The sequence below is a fragment of the Marmota flaviventris genome, chromosome 2, assembly GCF_047511675.1.
Source record: "Marmota flaviventris isolate mMarFla1 chromosome 2, mMarFla1.hap1, whole genome shotgun sequence".
NCBI classification, from domain to species: domain Eukaryota; kingdom Metazoa; phylum Chordata; class Mammalia; order Rodentia; family Sciuridae; genus Marmota; species Marmota flaviventris.
The window spans coordinates 43,731,239-43,750,814 of NC_092499.1; the positions used below are offsets into that span (position 1 = coordinate 43,731,239).

Genomic DNA, 19,576 nt, shown 5'->3' on the forward strand with positions numbered 1-19,576 from the left:
GAAACCATAAGTTTTAAAAATCCCCAAGACCTTGCCCAACACCTTCTCTGATATAAAAAGATTTTCAAAATTTTAAACAGTAGCAAATTTATAATATTAAGATGTGATTTGGAGTTAAGGTCTTGCACAATGTAAATAAACATGGTAGCTAAATATTGTACCTTCCTCTGCTCTTGTACCTTCATGATCAGTCATTCTAGTAGAGGCTGACCTAGACTGATTAATGTTTCCTGAAGGGATGTGGGGCAGCTCATCATCTCCCAGATCAGCTATCATGTCGCAGAGTTTTGTTCTGTTGACCCCTGTAAATTAACGTCAGCAGTATAGGTTCATTTAATGGCTACCGCTTGACTTGCTAACAGAATAGGCTATTAGAAGTCCCAGTTTTTAAAATATCATGTAATTAAAGATATCTTCAATTTTCTATACCACCCCCTCAAGAACACATGAAGAGTTTAAATATTTAAGATATTCATTATTCTTTTGATATTTGTGTAATATATATATATATATATATATATATATATATATATCTCCACTGTATACTTTAAACATATAATTGGGGGTTGGGGGTTGTTACCGAACCCAAGTTCTGTAAGCTCAGACTCAGAAGATGCCATTAAAACAAGGAAAAATTTGCTGTTTAGGTTAATGCTTACTTGTGTAAAGATTAAAACATGAACTTTTCAACTAAATTAATTAATTTAAAAAATTAAAGAAATAATCACAAATTATTTTTATGAGGGCGCAACAAACAATTAACTTTCCCTGGTGTTTCCACAGGTATTTTCCTGCCACATTAGTGTAAATTTGTCACTAACAAATTAATCCCAATTTCTCTTAAAAAAATTTTTTTTCACTTTTTCCAGATTTGAAAACACTGATTTACCTGTGAGCTCTCTGAGCTTATTGTAATGGTACAAAACATCAGCATTTTCAGATACCATAAATTTAAGAGACTTTTTAGCTACTACCTGTATAATTCAGGCTAAAACATAAAAAAAACCCAAATCTGCTGCTGTATTGTGGAATAGTCTTTACTTTTAACTTGGAACTTCAGAATGAAATAATCATTTATTTTTAAGCATGTATTTTAAAAGAAAGTTTAGTTTTAAGAATGTCAGAATATATTTGGAAAGTCAACAAAAATACTTTAATCAATAAAAACAATTTAAATAGGCAAAACCAAGGTCAAACATATATGACCTCACATTCACTAACTAATGTCAACATTAATGGACTGAAATTAAGAGTGCTTTATGATTATTAAACTCATTGTGGCTATCTACATATTAGTAACTCTATAGGAAATATCATTTATCTATGTATTCCTAACAGAATGACAGGCAATGAGATGGTAAGACTTAATGGAAATAAGTGGAATCTGACACATTTATTAGTTCTATTTTACAACTATTCCTAACTTCTTAAAAGTATTTATACAACTCAACTTCTAGGTATGAAATATTATGTAGTCTAAATGTTCTAAAATAATTATAACTGAGAAATTTGGGTGTTACTGGAGGATTTTCCCATGGCCAGTGAAATGATAATAAACAAATTCTCTAATAAATGAAAAAAAGGTAAAGTTGGATGTACAACTATCACTTAAATTCAATGTGAAAAAATAAACATGTTTCCTCACAAATATCTCCCCTTTCTAACTTACCAACTAGTATAATAATTACCACCACTAACTTAGTTCCTGTACTAAAAATTCTGCAATTGAATCTTAACAATCCTAAAATTTATAAAATAAGTGGGGAACCAAAACTGTTTTTTAAAAAAGAATCCTTTAAAGTATTCTTCAGGCTAATCTCTTTCTACTGAGTTTAATCTAATCAGGGCTTTCATTCTTATAGATTACTACAACAAATTCTCAAAATTTCCCCCTCTATTTCTTAAGCTCCACTTGCCTTCAATCAAATTTGAATACCACAAAATTAATTTTTCCAAAATCTTCATATTTATTGTATTACCCCTTGTTCTGAAAACACAGATGATACTTCAACACTCTTTGGATCAAGGTTAACTAAAATCTTGTACTTTGCAAGGTTCATAATCTGATCTGATTTTTTTCTATCCAATCTTATCTTTTGCAATTTCTATATAGTACAATGTTCACTGAAGTTATTTCTGCCATAGTATGTCCTATCTGTTTTCACCTATTATTCACAAAGGTAAATAATTCACACATCCTCCCTCCCAATCAATCTCTCTCTCTCTCTCTCTCTCACACACACACACACACACACACACCTTCTAACATGCACCTTGGCCAATTCAAATCTACTCATTTCTCCAAACTAACATTTACTCTGTAAATATTTTGTTGATCTCTCTCTCTGCTCACTTTTATTATACTTGTATATACCTTAAAATTTGACTTACACATAATTTCATTTTATGAACACTGATATAAAAAATAAAGACTTGAGATAAGAATTTTTTTGCTATATGTGAAGTAATGATCATCTAGTACACATAGACTTGGAAATATAGAAGGGTAGGAAAGTAAAAGACAATATGAAGGTCATTGTTTCTTTCTTTCTCTCTCTCTCTCTTTCTCTCTTATTTTTGGTTTATACTATAGCTTGAACCAAAGACCCTGAATACATGCTAGCCCAAGCACTGAGCTACATTCCCAGCCTTTTTTATTTTGAGACAGGGTCTCACTAAATTGCTGAGCCCTCAAAACTCAAGATCCTCCTGTATCAAGCTCACAAATTGCTGGGATTACAGGCATGCACAACTGCATGTGGTGAAAGTCACCAGTCACTGTTCACATTCAGGATCCCAAATTATATCATTATTGTTATTTGTATATGACAGCCAAACATTCAACTGAAACTTCTCTGCTCCAATTCTAGCTTCTCAAAAGCTGTCAAAAGATGAAAGCAATTTCATAACCAGAAATCTACTATATAAACCATCTTTCAATTGCAAATTTAATGTCTTCATTTGCTTTCTAAAATTATGCAATATTTTAAATATAAATTTTAAATATAAATATTAAACAATTTCATATAAAAATCTGAAATATAATTAGCAGTAATAAGAAACTTATAATAGTATTAATGTAACAGAATGTTACACATATTAAACCAATATTTAAAGGCAAACTGGAAGACTAAGGATTAAATAAAAGCCAGTTCTCAATTGCTGCTAGAATTTATGAGAAAAATTTTTATAGCAAAAAAGACTTTGAATTACAAAAAACACAAATACATCTTAATCATGACTTCCAAGTCCTATATAAACATACATCCTTTAGATTGCAGTAAAATGAGGATACTGATTATGCTCACATGCAAGCCAAACTATACTATTGCATTATGTTAGTGTTTTTAAATTCACACAAACTTGTGACATGAAATTTATCTTCCTATATACTCTATTACCATAAGTAAAATAGTACTTGTTACAAATCTAATGTTTTCTTTCTCAAATATGTACTCTGCTTGTCAACTACCCTTATATTCTGAAGCAAAACCAATATGAAAGAGATAAGCTAAAAATAAGCTTATGCTAGATCTGTTCTAGTTTCTATCATTATAATTAAACATTTCATATGACAACTATCTTAAATAATTATGCCACCTCAATGTTAAGGAAAAATAACTTTGAGCTGCAAAATGATTCTGTGGTTTTAAAAAATGCAGTGACTGAAATCATCTTTGTAACTCTAGGCAAAAATACCTAGAATAAGATATTTCTTTGAAAAAGGGAGGGAAAGAGGGATTGGTTCATTTTACAAGTGTGAAATTAAAATCAGAAACAGAAAACAGCCATATCCCTTAGTTGAAATCCTTTGCTACGTAACAATTTTCTTTTTGTCTTTAATTTGATGCAAGAGAGAATATAGCACATTTTATGTGTTTTTGGAATTTATACTGGAGGCTGAGTATCTCTTATTGGAAATGCTTGGAACCAAGCATCAGAAGTGTTTCAGATTTCAGAGTTTTTAAAAATTTCTGAATATTTGCATTGATTTTTACCAGTCAAGAATCCTAATCTTAAAATTCAAAATCTAAATGCTCCAAAATCCAAAACTTTGTTTCTGATTTTGGAACATTCTGGATTGCAGATTTTTGGATTAGGAATGCTCAAGCTGTATCTGCTGAAAATAAGCAGTTTTTTTTTTCTTTTTAAAAATCACAAATATCATATAGCATGTGCAAGGTGCTTCTGAAAGCTACTGAAAATTACTGTTAAAAAATAAATAACTTCTTCATAAATGTATTGAAAATGCCTAGTTTGAGATACTTAGACTGCAGTTACACTTTAAAATCTGTATCTTGGATCTGGATCAGTAAATGACAATTACTACTACAAAGCTCAAAAAATGAAAACTAGAAAATGATCCAGAGAACCTCACATAGTTTATATTTAAAAGAAATATAGAAAAAGTAATGTTATTTAAATCAGAAAATGTACAGCAATCCTGTAACATCGGTAAAGAAAGAAAATAATATTCTACACACAGAAAAGATAGGAAAGTTAGTATACATGAAAATAATTAGAAAAATTAAGACAAATCCATCTATGAAGAGGCAGAAACTGCAAATACATTCTCAGAATGTGAATCCTTAAAATGGAGAAAGGCTTCAGATCTTCCGAAGAAAGAAAATGAAATAGTTTTATCTTCTTGATGAGCCTAATTTTATAGGTATAATATAGCATAGGAGTCACAATAGGATATAAAAATAAGGGCACCTATCAAAGAAAAAAAAGTCATTGCAATGCACAGTTTAAACTTTTTATGTTCAAAATCCGAAACAAATACCAAAAAAAAAAAAAAAATCTTTTAAAGTTTTAGCACATATTTCATTCCAAATAAAGACCCCAGATTTCAGATGCTTCACACTTACTTCAGATGCTATACTCTATGTGATTTTTAATCACTATTAATTTACATGTCCTATAAAAATATAGCAAAAATGGAGGGGGGGAGATAGAAATAATCCAATCAGTACAAGATTTTTAACAAAACATGAAGCACTTTCCCTCACACTTCCATTCCCAAACTATAGAACATTTAGTAAAAAGTCAAAGAAAATCAGGCTTTGGGTTAGAATATTTTATCAATACGAATTTCTTGATTTTCATCATTGAATGGTGGTTGTGAAACAGAATACTTCTATGGTCAGGTAATATACCCTGAAGTATCAGGGAGAACATCTATAATTTAGTTTTCTGAACTGTTCAAAGAAAATGTAAACATTTGGGCTGGGAATGTGGCTCAAGCAGTAGCGCGCTTGGCTGGCATGCGTGCGGCCCGGGTTCGATCCTCAGCACCACATACAGACAAAGATATTGTGTCCTCCAAATACTAAAAAATAAATATGAAAATTTTCTCTCTCTCTCCCTCTTTCTCACTCTCTCTCACTCTTTCTTTAAAAAAAAAAAAAGAAAATGTAAACATTAGAAAGAAAAGTATAAAGCAATTGTGATAAAGTGTTAAGGGCTACGGAATTAGGGTGAAAAGTATATGGAATTTTCTGTGCTATTTTTGTAACTTTTCTTCAGTCAGATATTATATCTTAATAAAAAATTAAAAGAAAACAGAGCTTAACCTTTTGAAATCTGAAACCAAAATAACCACATTAAAATCTCATTAATTTTATGGTCTTAACATCTCTAAAATATATCTTACTTAGTAAGAAAAAAATACTGAAGTACATCTATAAGAATGTCATTTTTAACTCTCGCCTCACAGTTAAAAATGGGTAGAATGGAGTAAACAAGCCTAAAGACAGAGAAACTTTAAGTACTTTAAAAAAATCTTTCTACTTAAGAATCAAGTCTTGGATAAATCTTTACGAAGTTAAAAAAGCAAGTATTCTTGGGGCTGAGTTGTAGCTCAATGGTAGAGTGCTCGCCTAGCATGTGCGAGGCCTTGGGTTCAATCCTCAGTACCACATAAAAATAAATAAATTACACCTGCTGAATCCCTATAGTTAAAGTTAGAAAATAATTGTTTTCCTTCAAAGCAGCTGGAGGAAAAAAAAATTCTCTTTACACACTTAGCACTAAGATCCAGTAGGTATAATTTATTCACATTCTGGAGCAAAGGAAAAAAGAAATCAAAAGCCTATAGTTTTGGGCTGGGGATGTGGCTCAAGCGGTAGTGCACTCGCCTGGCATGCGTGCGGCCCGGGTTCGATCCTCAGCACCACATACAAAGATGTTGTGTCCGCCGAAAACTAAAAAATAAATATTAAAAATTATCTCTCTCTCTTAAAAAAAAAAAAAGCCTATAGTTTTATGAATTGTCCTAATTATACAAAGCTACACCTAGGAAAATATCAGAATAAAAACAAACAAAGCCTAGATAATAAAAATGCTAAGAAAATTCATAAACTATCTTACATAAGTTATATCTTAGTATTAATATGATTATCTACCTGAATTAAGACTATTAGAAGTTTATGATCCATTTTAAAAAGTTTTCATAGTGATGCCCTGTTATCTGTGGTTCTGTTTTCTGATTTCAGTAACCTACGGCAACCAGAGCCTAAAAAGATTAAATAGAAAATTCCAGAAACAAACAATTTCTAAAGTTTTAAATTGCATACCATTCTGAGTAATAAAATATGAGTTTTGTCCTGCCCAGGATTTGCTTCTGTCCAACAAATCCATGCTTTATGCTACACATTCATTATTCAACTTAAGTAGCTTTCTTGGTTTTCAGATCAAATACCACAGTCACACAGTGCTTGTGTTTAAGTAGCTCTTGTTTTACTGAAAAAAAAAAAAAAAAAAAAGCCCCAAGGCAAAGGCCAACAATTCTGACACATCAAGGAAGCATACTTAAAATGAAAAGGTACAAAGTTCCTAACTAAAGGGAACAAAAAAATTATACTTGAGGTTGCTGGGTTGATGGTAAATTCTTATTAATTGCTTACTGTAACTTACTATAAATTTTATCACAGGCACATATGTATAAAAAAAAAAAAACAGTATATAGGATTTGGTACCATCCACAGTTTTAAGCAACCACTGAGGATATATTATATTTCTTTAATTTTCATCTGCCTGTCAGAGATTCTAGGATTTGGTACCATCCACAGTTTCAGGCAACCACTGAGGATAAATTGCATTTCTTTAATTTTCATCTGCATGTCAGAGATTCAAAGTCAACACTTTCTGTATTCACGAGCCAAAGTTTTTAAATTTAAGGAATGTCAAAGTAAATGTAAAAAGCTAATGTTTATTTTTTTTTTCTTAATTATTATTTCCTGAGACATTGCCAGAAACCTCAACCCTATGTCTATTTACATAGGTAATCTTAAAGACAGGGATACTTAACATATTTAAAAATTTTAAACCACCTAAAAGATTCACAAATGGAGGCTAGGTAAAATTCACAAAATGAAATACTATATAACCACCGAAATTTTACATGATTGTAAAACACTTACGAAACAATGAGTTTAAAAAATATATAATATTCTTGGGCTGTGTTGTAGCTCAGTGGTAGAGCGCTTGCCTGGCATGTGAGGCACTGGGTTTGATTCTCAGCACTACAGGCAAATAAAAAAAATAAAGGTTCATTGACAATTAAAAAATTTTTTTCTTAATTCTTGTTGAAAATTTAAAAAGTTTAAGTTTTTACAAGATTTGTAGTAAAATATGAATAATTATGCTAAATGTTAGGCATAATATCTGGATAGTAGGACTACAGGTGATTTTTACTTTTTTCTTTATATTTCTATATATTTATTATATTGTCTAAATAACATGAATATTTTTATAATTATAGATACAAAGTTAATTTAAAAATATATAAAATCAAAATTAAAGGAGAGTGGGCCAAATAATACATATCTAGATAATAAGATACCATTGAGACATGAGAGCAATAGTCCCTAGATCCTGATTCAATCAATAGCTCCCTTTCACTCATTTCACATACTGGCTTCACCAGTATTGACAATAGGGTGGCTTAGTTAAAAAGGGGAAAAGAAAAAAGTTGAGAACATACAAGAATATTAGCTGACATAAAGCGATGTTTTCTATGAACTGTTAGCTAAATCGGCACATTTTTAATGAAGATTTAACAATTTGATTTTTGTTCATCTGTTTTTAATATTTATTAAGCAGGTATTTATTTTAAAAGGGATTTTTAGAAAAATGTAAAACCTACAACTAAAAAGACAGTGAAATGACTTGCATTTCCGAACCTCAAAAAGATACGTTTATCACACACACACAAAAAGGGATACTTCTATTTTAAATTGGAAGCAACATTACCTAAGAATTTCTAAAGAAACCTTCAGCAGATTAACTCCATGACAACATATATAAAGCAATCTAATATTAAAATAAACACTTCATTTCTTAAAAAGAAAATAGCCTGACGCAGTGGGGCACTCCTGTAATCCCAGCACCTCAGGAAGCTAAGGCAGAAATACTGCAAACTTGAGGCCAGCTACAGTTCCTTAGTGAGAACCTGTCTCCAAAAATAAAAGGACTGGGGATGTAGCTCTGTGGTAAAGTGCCCCTGGGTTCAATCTCCAGTATCAAAAAGAAAGAAAGAAAACTAAATACTAAAGATGTAACTTCATTTTATCATTCCTAAAAGTCAACCATGCAATCATACTTTCATACTCATGCACACATTATAGGTAAATGATTTTAAATCTGAACACAGTCCTAGTTTAGTTTAGCACCAAATATTACTCCATATAATAAGCAGTTCCCAATAGTGTGAAACTTCTTGAAGAATAGTTTGCCCTTTAATTTATATGCAATAACATAAACTAGCTTACAGTTTCAAAAACTTATAAAACAGGTAAAATCCTCCAAAATCCCTCTTATTAGCTTCTACAATAAATCACTCAAAAAATGCTTTACTGAAGGAAATTTTTATTCTTTATATGTGCCATTTTGTAAACTTTTCTACGTGTCACTAGAAAAAAGAATATGAAAGAATGCCTCTGTGGTTTTACCTTTATCATACATTCTTTCATAAAGCAAAAAAGATGAGACTAGGAGTCAACAGCCCCAAAATAAGTTTCAAGGGTTTCCACAGGTCTGAAGAAGGTTTTTATGTAGGTCGTTTTTCCCCACTGTGGGTGTTATTCTTTTTTCCCAAAAAGTTTGCTTCACAAAATGAAAATGAATTAATTATACAGAGAAATAACACAACTGTATTTATACTTTTGCAGTACACTGGCTAAATACAACACATTGAAAAATATACCCTGATACCAAAAGACACCCAGCTATTTGACTAAATAAACATCACCATTACCCTTCCTAGTAGCCAAGAAAATACGAACCAGTAGAAGTTTTGTGGCTATTATTTCTGTTGGATTATTATCAGAAAGCAGAAACTTGGAAGGGGCTTTCTTGCTTATTGTATGTAAGAATTCCCAAACTAACTTGGATATGAGTTGGTTATAGCTTTAATTCCCTATGTAACAAAAATGGAGAAATTTATTTTTCCTTTTTGAATGAATATCTACTATTTTTAATTCCAATATTCCTTACCAATTTGGTAAACTTTATAAGAGCTTAAAAAAAAAAAACTAAAAAAAATTTCCTTCACTCTTGCCCACATATGTAAAAGGATTTCCTCCTTGATCAATAACATCCTAAATAATATCCATAAGTTTCAATTATACAACAGACAAAGTTTAAAGTTAGTTGCCCCCTTTATGAAACAAAACATAAAATGACATAAAAAAAACAATCAAAAACTTTTATTCTCAGTATTGGTAAACAAAAATTATAATAGTCAGAATCTGCACTTACTCTTCACCCCTTTCTTCCCCTTTCGTTCCTTCTTGTACTGTTCCTTCAGTTTACTTATTAGTCCCTGGTCTACATCCCAAACCTCAGCAGTTGGGGAGAGGTCATCTTTATCTACATGCAGCATATTATTAAAAGAAAAAACATCAGCAGTTGGCAATGCAAGCTGTTGGCAGTAAATTATTATAGCTTTACATAATCATAATAAAAATGTTTAATAGCATATACTCAAAATATTTTAAAGGTGCAGTCTCAGTTTTAGTATTCACAACTCAAAACTAAATACCCAAGTTTCTAAACATTTCTAAACATTTAATACCAATAGTGGTTCATTTTTATGTGTTACAAATTTGAAGATTATTCTTTCAATGGACTGACGTTAGAAATCTGATATTATAAAAAATAGATCACTGCATCTTTATAAAAATGTTAATAAAAATTATACAGCCAGCATTATAAAAGCAAATGAATGAATTACATGCGAAATACATATAAGTGCAAGCTAGAAAGGTCAGTGCCATCTCATTGATGAAAATATTCATGCACCTTCTGTCACACTGATTCTGCATGCACAGGAAAACTGTACTAATGGAGAGGCATTCTAGTCCAATATAATACATACATATAGTTCCAAAATACAATGTCTCAAATAATTCATACAAAGCATTCAGAGAATCCCACTTCTGTCCCCACCCTACCCAAATAGTTCAACATCTCATTACCTTTTTCCATTGGACTATAACTAAGATTAGCAAAAACAAAAACACAAAACTCAAATTCCACTGAAGAATTTTTTAGAGTTGATTTTTTTAGGGTAAGATAAAACAGTGACAAGCATGGAGAAGTGAAAACATCTTGCTATACATCTGCTAAAGATAACACTTCAGTGAATAATAACTATTTGTTTTAAGTAAATGCTGTGCCTCGAAAAAACTCACTCATAGTGAACTAGAGAAAAAACATTAAAAAGAGGCAGTATAAAAATAATTAAGTCTTTCATAATTATTTTAAGTACTGAGGGGATTCTTTTACTTAGTTTTAAAGCAGTCATATTATTGGGAAATTTAACTTATAGATTAACAATTAGGAGCTTATGAAACCCTGTTGTTAAATAAAAATTATATCAAAACACCTAGGCTAAGCCAATCACACTGAATAATAAAATTTTAGTGAAAAAATACTTGTTAACTCAGTATATTCTAGTTCATAATCTTAGAAACTTGCAAGGCCTTCCTGATTCAACCTCTAATGTGGACAAAAAATTAAAAAAAAAACAAAACAAAACACACACACAACCCCCCCCACCTTTCCACTTATACGCTATTGTATGTAGCAAACAAGAAATTTTCATATTTGAACAGCACACAGAAATTCAAATATTTACTGTACCTTGAGTCTTTATCACTACAATTTTGAGTTATTCTCTGATGACTACACCTATAATTATAGGTGGTCAATATACAAAAAACTAAAGTCTATGCTTCAATTTGCTAACTTTACTTGAAACTAGGTTATGCAAACTGAAATTAACAGGTAGGACTGTCAAATCTGCAATCTATAATATTGTTCATAACATAGTTGTAATACTGACTTAAGAGAAAATAAAGTTTTCAAGTACTCTAATCATGAAGTTTCCTGAAAATTGTATTATGTCAGGAATCCTGTCAATTTACTGAATACACCTAGAAAAATGTGATCCAAATAATTAATCATTTTGCAGTCTTCTTAATGACGCTAACAACTACTGTCAGCTACTTCAAGCAAGACAAACTGACACAATTGAGGAAATACTTTTTATATCAGAGAGGAAAAAACCTCACTTGAATGATATAAACTTTATTTAGGAAATTAGGACAGAAAATTTTAATTAATATAGTTGAACAGTTTTCTAAAAGACCTTTGTAGAGAGATTAAAGCTGTGAATAGCTCTAACTACAGTAGCAAAAAAGAGTGGAGTGAAAAAGCAAAGAGAATGAAAAAAGGATAAGCTTAAGGAAAAAACACAAATATTACTTGCAAGATAACCTCAAATCTAGAAAACAAAGGTAAACTTAGGCAGTGCAAAGAATAGGTTGGTGAATGCATATGTGCACAAACAACATCCTAAAACTTGCCTGTAAAGTAACAGTTGATTTGATATTGCTTATAAGAATTACGTAAGAGCAAAGGGGAAGAAGCAGCATAATCTTCTACATTTTAATCCTGTTTTTAAAAAATCTAGGGGGGGAAAAATACCGAGAAATGAGGTTGAATAAATTATGGGAACGGTTTTTTGTCTAAAAGAAAGCACAAACATGCACAAAAAAGTTGACTCCTAACAACTCAAAACTACAAAAACGTAATATTTCTGTTATGATATTTCTGATTACCAAAGTAGAGGAATTATACAAATCATCTAACTGTAGCATAAATTTGTAACTAACTTCATTTCGTGCAAATATTCAACACTTTACCCACAGTATTTAAAAACATAGATTCAGGTAGCAATGGTATTTTGTAGTCATATTAATTTCCAGAGATCACAGTTTCAAAGAGTAAGTTTCAAACATCCTTAAAAATATCTAGTATCTATGAGGGGGATTAAAAAAAAAAAAAAGTTGGTGTCTTAAATTTTTAATGAGAAGAACTTAAAAATTACTAACATGAATCTCAGACTACCTCATGTAAATGAAAGATTAAAAAAGAATTAAGGGCTGGGATTGTAGTTCAGGGTTAGAGGGCTTGCCTATCACACCTGAGGCACTGGGTTTGATCCTTGGCACCACACAAAAATAAGTAAAATAAAGGTATTGTGTCCATTTATAACTTAAAAAAAAAGTTTCTTTTTAAAAGAGAGGATTAAATCTGTCTAAGTAGCAGTGATTTTATAAAAGGATTCAGAATTTATTTTTAAAAAATCTGTGTTCTTTTTTTAATGCTAAAATCTTCTTAACCCAATAATTTGAATATGAAAATCACCACCTTCCCATTTATAAATTTATTAAAATTCCTAGAAAATTAAATAAATATAAAAGGAATGTTGCATATCTATCCTCTTTGTTTCAGACAAAATTAATGACATTTTTTGAGTACAAATGATGAACTTTAAGAATATTGTATAGGTCCTTTGCTAGTTTTTCTTATGGGAAAAAAATACTTGAGCCACTTTGTACTTGAGAGTTCTTTATTTCATCAAGAACTTAAGTTCAAAGCCATCCATAGCAAGTTAGCAAGGCCCTATGCAACTTAACAAGATCCCTTCTCAAAATAAAAGATTAAAAACAGGGCTGGGGCACAATGGGTAAGTGCTCCTGGGTTCACTCCCTAGTACCAAAAAAAACACTTAAAATGTTTTAATGTTTCAGTTCCATCTGGAAATAAGAGGCTTTATTGGTTACTTCCACTTACATGAGACATAGGTCACTCAAATGCTGATAATAAAAAGTACATAAAGTATTGAACTTTGCCTTAGAAAGTCTTTGGACAGAAGGACCATTCAGTTGTACATAACTGGGTACTTTTTAATTAAAATAATAAAACATTTAATTTAATTTCACAAAGTAAATTCCTGAAATTTTTGTTTATCTTTTTGACTAAGAGTTAAAGTTCTAGTCACTTTAGGTTCAGGCAATAGGAATGAATATCTGCCAAGATTTAGCTAAACAGATGCTTGATAAACCCTCTGTTATTTAAATAAATTACATATAAGTAGTCATATGCTAATACAAATGTTAACTGGTTCTCACTACAAAGTAGCATATAGGTATATTTTAATTTTCTTCCACACATTTATTTATGGGTTCCAAATCTTCTGAAATATACTTGCATTATAAAATACTAGGTACTTTTAAAATATTAATAATAACAAAATATTAGTACTTTTAAAATTATTAGAAAAAAAAATTTCCAACATTGAATGGGATACATTCAGAAAGTAGGGGGAAAAACCAAAACAAAAAATTGGAATCTTATACTGTTTCTCCCGAGTAAGAATAAATTTCTAAAATACATACTAAGTCTAGAAAGCAACTGTGGAGTTTATGACCTTCCATTTCCATTTAGAAGAAAGATCTAAATATGAGGTTGAAATTATACCCAATGAAAAACCTTAATAAGGGCTGGGGTTGTGGCTCAGTGGCAGAGCACTTGCCTCGCACCTGTGAGGCACTGGGTTCGATCCTTAGCACCACATAAAAACAAACAAAATAAAGATTTTTTTTAAAAAAGAGAAAGATAGTTTAAAAAGAAAAAAGAGAAACCTTAATAAAAAAATTGAAATATTTTAAGTAATCAATTTTTATATCAAGAAAGTCAATAAATATTATCTTAATAGAAGGTTTTTCTCTTTTGCTATTAGCAATCTTCAGATTTAATACACAAATGAGGAATTTTTTTAAAGCTCCAAGTTATGATTTCTATCACCAAAGTAGTTTTAAACAATTTGGTGATAACTGCTCTTGATAGTAATAAAGCAAAACTTTGATGTATTAACATAATCTTCTCCAATAGAGCTCTATAAACACTTTTTTGAGTTCCACCCCTACCAGACAACATGTCAGTATTCAACAATGATTGAATGAACATTTTTAACAGGGAAAACACACTGGACATAATCTATTGCCTTAAAATATTTTTTAGACTTTTATTTTACTACCAAATAGAGTTTTTAGCCCTGTACAGACAGACTGTTTTCTCTTTTGGTTTTGGCTGAATTATTATTAGCATTATGTATGACTTCCAAAACTGAGGCCTTAACATTTGCACACTGACTATTACATGCGAAAAAGTTTAATGTCTTCATTAAATCTTGCTCATTGTAGAGCTGTATTCCTGCCTATCAATAAGTCAGGTAATACCCTACTTACTCAGACTTGTGTCCTCTTAAATCTAGACTAATCAAATTAAATAATGGAATGTTTAACAATGAGTAATGCTTATTAAAAAAAAAAAACTATGAGGAAAGAGATTTCCAAATCAATAATACATTTCAACTTTAAATCAAGATAAATGTAAAATATGAAAGTTTAGTCACCAAATCTAAATAAACTGGTACAAAATACCCTGTAATTATTCAATACCACTTCTCCTTGCTCTCTGTTTACCTTCCACCATACCGTCAGATACAAAAATTCCACATAATAATAATCTATCTTTAAATGATAGATTTCCTCCCACCCCCATATTTCTTTATCACCTTACCCCATTCGGTGCCATCCCCTGAACTCCGTGCTTCTCCAGCTCCTTCACCATCTTCAGCAGTCACTAAAAAATCAAATTCTTTCAGTGCTTCCTCTGTATCAGGATCATCAGTTAGGTCTGCAGCTAAGCCTTCATTACCTATCTATAAACAGGATATAAACCAAGAATTATTTTTAATCCTAAATTTTAAAAGGATCTTTTAGTGTTTCATATAACCATGTTTTCACACCCATTTTTAAATTATTTTGGATCCAAATTTTTAGACTTTCTATGTAATTCATAAGTCTCAAATTATATCTTAGATAAATGGTTCAACAGTGCTATGCCAAGCCATTTGTAAGATGTGATTCAAATACTGTGATATAAAAAATGGTTAAAGTGCTATTCATCAAGAGTTAACTTCTTTAATTATAGTAGACTCTCAGTGCTCCCATTAAAGAACCATTCACTCGCATTCTGACAGCTTATCTTGAATTGAGCTCATATACTTGAATTAAATTGCATGCATGATCTATGTAGCTTAATAACTAATGTTAAGTTTATGGTATGATATTAGCATCCTACCTCCCAGAACAAAAAGAGTAGGAAAGAATAAAAAAATCTCTGTGTCTCTAAAAGTATATATTATACATGTGGGATATGTAAGAATTGAAACCTGCCATTGTAGACTAGAAGCTTTTGAGAAACATTGTCATTTTTTCTATATTACTAAAAAATCCCAATGTACCACACCTAAATTTATTCACAACTTTTTTCACATCTGTGAAATACTGAACACTATTCTGGTAATTCACAAATGGATGATCTCCACTTTTGCTCCTGTAGCCAATCCCATGACCACTAAAATAAAATAAATCTATTTGTTAGGTTATGAGCAAAGTTTTATTTATCCTTATCAAAGAATAAGAATGTTGACACATATTTACAGTCCATACATTATTCCCTTACCCAGGGTGGGAATATACCCATGGCAGCTTCAGGTAATTTTATCACCTGTGTATTATACATGAAGAGAAGATTTCAGCAGTGATTTTTCAATTGTGGCCAGAGTGGCAAGGTTGTTAACATTTTTTTTTTTAAATACATGTATATTTTTTAAGCTGCTGATAGATCTTTATTATTTATTTATATGTGGCGCTGAGAATCGAACCCAGTGCTTCACACATGCCAGCAAGTGCACTACCACTGAGCCCCAGTCCCAGCCCAAGTGCACTACCACTAAGCCCCAGTCCCAGCCCATGGATGTTAACTTTAAAAGAGTTTCAAAACCACTGGACTAGGGGCTAGGGTTGTAGCTCAGTGGTAGAGCACTTGCCTCAAACATGTGAGGCACTAGGTTCAATCCTCAACACCACATAAAAATTAAAAATAAATAAAATAAAGGTATGTGTCCAACTACAACTTAAAAAAAAAAAGACTAAAATACAAACCCACTAAACTAGTCCTATAAAAACAGACCTCTTCATATGAACAATACAGCAAATGATAATTCTCATTATATAAGCATAATTCAGTAAGAATTGAAAATATATAAAACTTTGAGGTGCCATGCTATAAACAATGATCAATCATTCCCAATGGAACTTATCTAAAAAATTATTATTCAAATTACTATTCAAATACTAAAGCTAATAAGAATATAAAACTGATTTCCTACTTTGTGTTTATTCATCCGATGTTTATCTTTTCCTTCTGGGATGCCTTCAATCATGTCATTTTCCTCTTCTTCATCACTGTCATCAGCATTTTCTAAGAAATTGAATGTCTCAAGAACATCACCAGTAGGCCTGTGGGAAAGGAAAAAGATGAAACCAAAGGCATAAAGGTTGATTCCAATATTTCTTTTTGGTTCCTATTTTAAATGCCCGCTTTTTTGTTTGTTTCTTCTTTTTCTGTTTCCAGTGTTGAGAATCAAACCCAAGACCTTGTATACACTGGGCAAGCATTCTACCACTGAACTCCCAAACCCTGTCCCCTGCACCCACCCCCTTGGTATCTTTATTTTTTTTTCTCCTGGTGGTACTGGAGATTGAGCCCACAAATGTAGCCTCACAAATACTAGGCAAGGGCTATTTTTTCCTTTGAGGCAGATCTTGCTATGTTGCCAAGGCTGGCCTTGAATTTGGCAGTCTTCCTGCCTCCCAAATTGCTGGGATTATAGGCATGTGCCACTGTGCCTAGCTATAGCCAATTTTTTTGTTCTATTATGTTGATTCATTTTAAGCCCTTCACAGAACTAAGTCCTTTACAAACATTTGTGCAGAACTTTTGGAAAGCAAATGCCTTTGATGTCCATGTTTAAATGGAAGTCTGTATTACAAATTTCTTTTCTTTGTCAACAATTCAGTACCTCTCTCATCCTAAAAAAGCAAATAATAGAATAAAAAATTAATATATCAAGATGAAGGGAAAATAAAATGAGGTCAAAAGAAAGGCTAGACGGTAAAAAGATTAAAAAGAATCAGTGTACTTTCTAGAGGAAGGCTATAAATTTTGGCCCTGGGATTATAAACAGAGTACAAAAGGAAAAGGAATGATAGCGGGAGATTCAAAGATAAATCAGACCATTATTTAGACATTGCACAGTTTTTCTCACTTACAAGATCTACATAAGAACTGAATCAACTTAAGTAGATATTTTATAATACACCCAAAACATCCTACTACCACAAATTAAGAAACAGAACACAGGCTGGGGTTGTGGCTCAGTGGCAGAAAGCACTTGCCTAACACATGTGAGGCCCTGGGTTCAATCCTCAGCACCACATAAAAATAAATAAAATTAAGGTATAAAAAAAAATTTAAAAAAAAGGAAGAAACAGAACAGTGATGATGACTATGTAGAATCTAGTAAACACTACTCTTAGGGGGATTAACATTTCACTTGGATACATAATACTCCATAAGATCAAACACATAATGTTTACTACATACCAGGCACTGTTATAATTGTCTTACATTAATTCATTTCTTTCTCACATCAATCCTATGATCCCCATTTTGCAAAAGTGGAAATATAAGGTCCTGTGCCCAAAGTCGAAGTTAGTAAGTGGTATAAAGTTAGGTTTCAAATCCAGTCTATCTTCAGAATTCACACTCTTACCATTAGGCATACTGCCCCTAATATGATGAGTCTAAAATTTATCATTCTTTACTACTGGATAGTAAGTTTGCTTCTGATTTTTTTCCTATTATAAATAAGAACGTGATAAAATACTATTTTGCTGAAATCTCTATACACGTGTTATACCCTTTTCTTATTCCTAGGAGTTTTCAATAGCCCATTAATAACTTAGTAGAATGGTGGCTGCCATGATCTGGAGGGAGGGGGAAATGAGGATTTGTTCAATGTGTAGAGATTCAAAGATGAGAAGTTCTAAATCTACTGTACATAATGCTGTGCCAACAATACTATAATGTACAATTAAAAGATTTGTTAAGAAGTCAGAGCTTGTAGTATATGGCTTTTGCCTGTTTCCTCCCACCCCCATAAAAACTACTATGAAGTCATTATCTTGCAAAAGCAAGAAGTTTTAGGAAAAACAGTATAGTCTGTCATGGACCTTTACTTCAGATTTCAGACTCAGGTATGCTACAGCAAACTTCATTAGTCTAAAATATTGATAAATTCTATGAACTACTTAGTATGGTTAGCTGTACAGACTAACCAGTGGTTGAAAATTCATGGTGATACTTTTTCTCTAATGCTACAAAATACTTAATGCTTCCTGAAATCAGAGTAAAGAAAATATAAGCTCTATATGATATCGAATTGACTTTATTAAAGAGCCTATTTCTCAGAAGTAAAAACCCTAAATCAAAAGCTTGTGTTAGGGGGTTGAGGTTGTGGCTCAGTGGTAGAGCGCTTGCCTAGCATGTGAGAGGCTCTGGGTCTGATTCTCAGCACCACATATAAATAAATAAAGGTCCATCAATAATTAATAAAAATATTAAAAAAAAAAAAGCTTGCGCTAGGGGCTGGAGATATAGCTCAGTTGGTAGAATGCTTGTCTTGCATGCACAAGACCCTGGGTTCAACCCAGCACAACCAAAAAAAAAAAGCTTGTGTGAGTTGAATTACCAAGTTTATAGAACACTTTTTAGACAATTATATGTCATCAAAATACATTAAGGGTATAAAATAACATTAGCTTATAAACTGTGGATATTATTAATTTCTAAGTTCTTTTTATTTTTTCTAAGTTGTAGATGGACACAATACCTTTATTTTATTTATTTTAATGTGGTGCTGAGCATTGAACCCAGTGCCTCACACATGTTAGGTGAGCGCTCTACCACTTACCACAACCTAGTCTCAATTTCTAAGTTCTTTTTTTTTTTTAGAAAGAATTTTTTAATATTTATTTTAGTTTTCGGCGGACACAACATCTTTGTTTGTATGTGGTGCTGAGGATCGAACCCGGGCCGCACACATGCCAGGCGAGTGCGCTACCGCTTGAGCCACATCCCCAGCCCCTCAATTTCTAAGTTCTAAATCAACTAATTTGGTATTTGACACTTTAAAAATATTATTCTATTCTCTCTCTTTTTTCGATGTTTTCACCTATGTTACTCAGAATAACATGGTAAAAAATGAAAGACGTTTCACTGCTTGACTTCTTGCATTGATGAAGTTTCT

The 19,576-nt window shown here is 31.6% G+C and overlaps 1 protein-coding gene across 5 annotated transcripts in view; it reads right to left on the bottom strand.

Annotated features, from left to right (window-relative positions):
* The window catches only part of Strn3 (striatin 3), a 91,693-nt gene that overhangs the window by 22,778 nt on the left and 49,339 nt on the right, over positions 1 to 19,576 (bottom strand). For 2 of the 5 annotated variants that reach the window (XM_071607823.1, XM_027929820.2), the window contains exons 6-9: positions 16,595 to 16,724; positions 14,938 to 15,079; positions 9,763 to 9,873; positions 162 to 302 (exon numbers count right to left, since the gene is read on the bottom strand). In XM_071607823.1, the coding sequence (XP_071463924.1) occupies positions 162 to 302; positions 9,763 to 9,873; positions 14,938 to 15,079; positions 16,595 to 16,724 (524 nt within the window). The remainder of the gene's footprint in view (positions 1 to 161; positions 303 to 9,762; positions 9,874 to 14,937; positions 15,080 to 16,594; positions 16,725 to 19,576) is intronic. The other 3 variants (XM_071607821.1, XM_071607822.1, XM_027929821.2) reach the window with 3 other exon arrangements.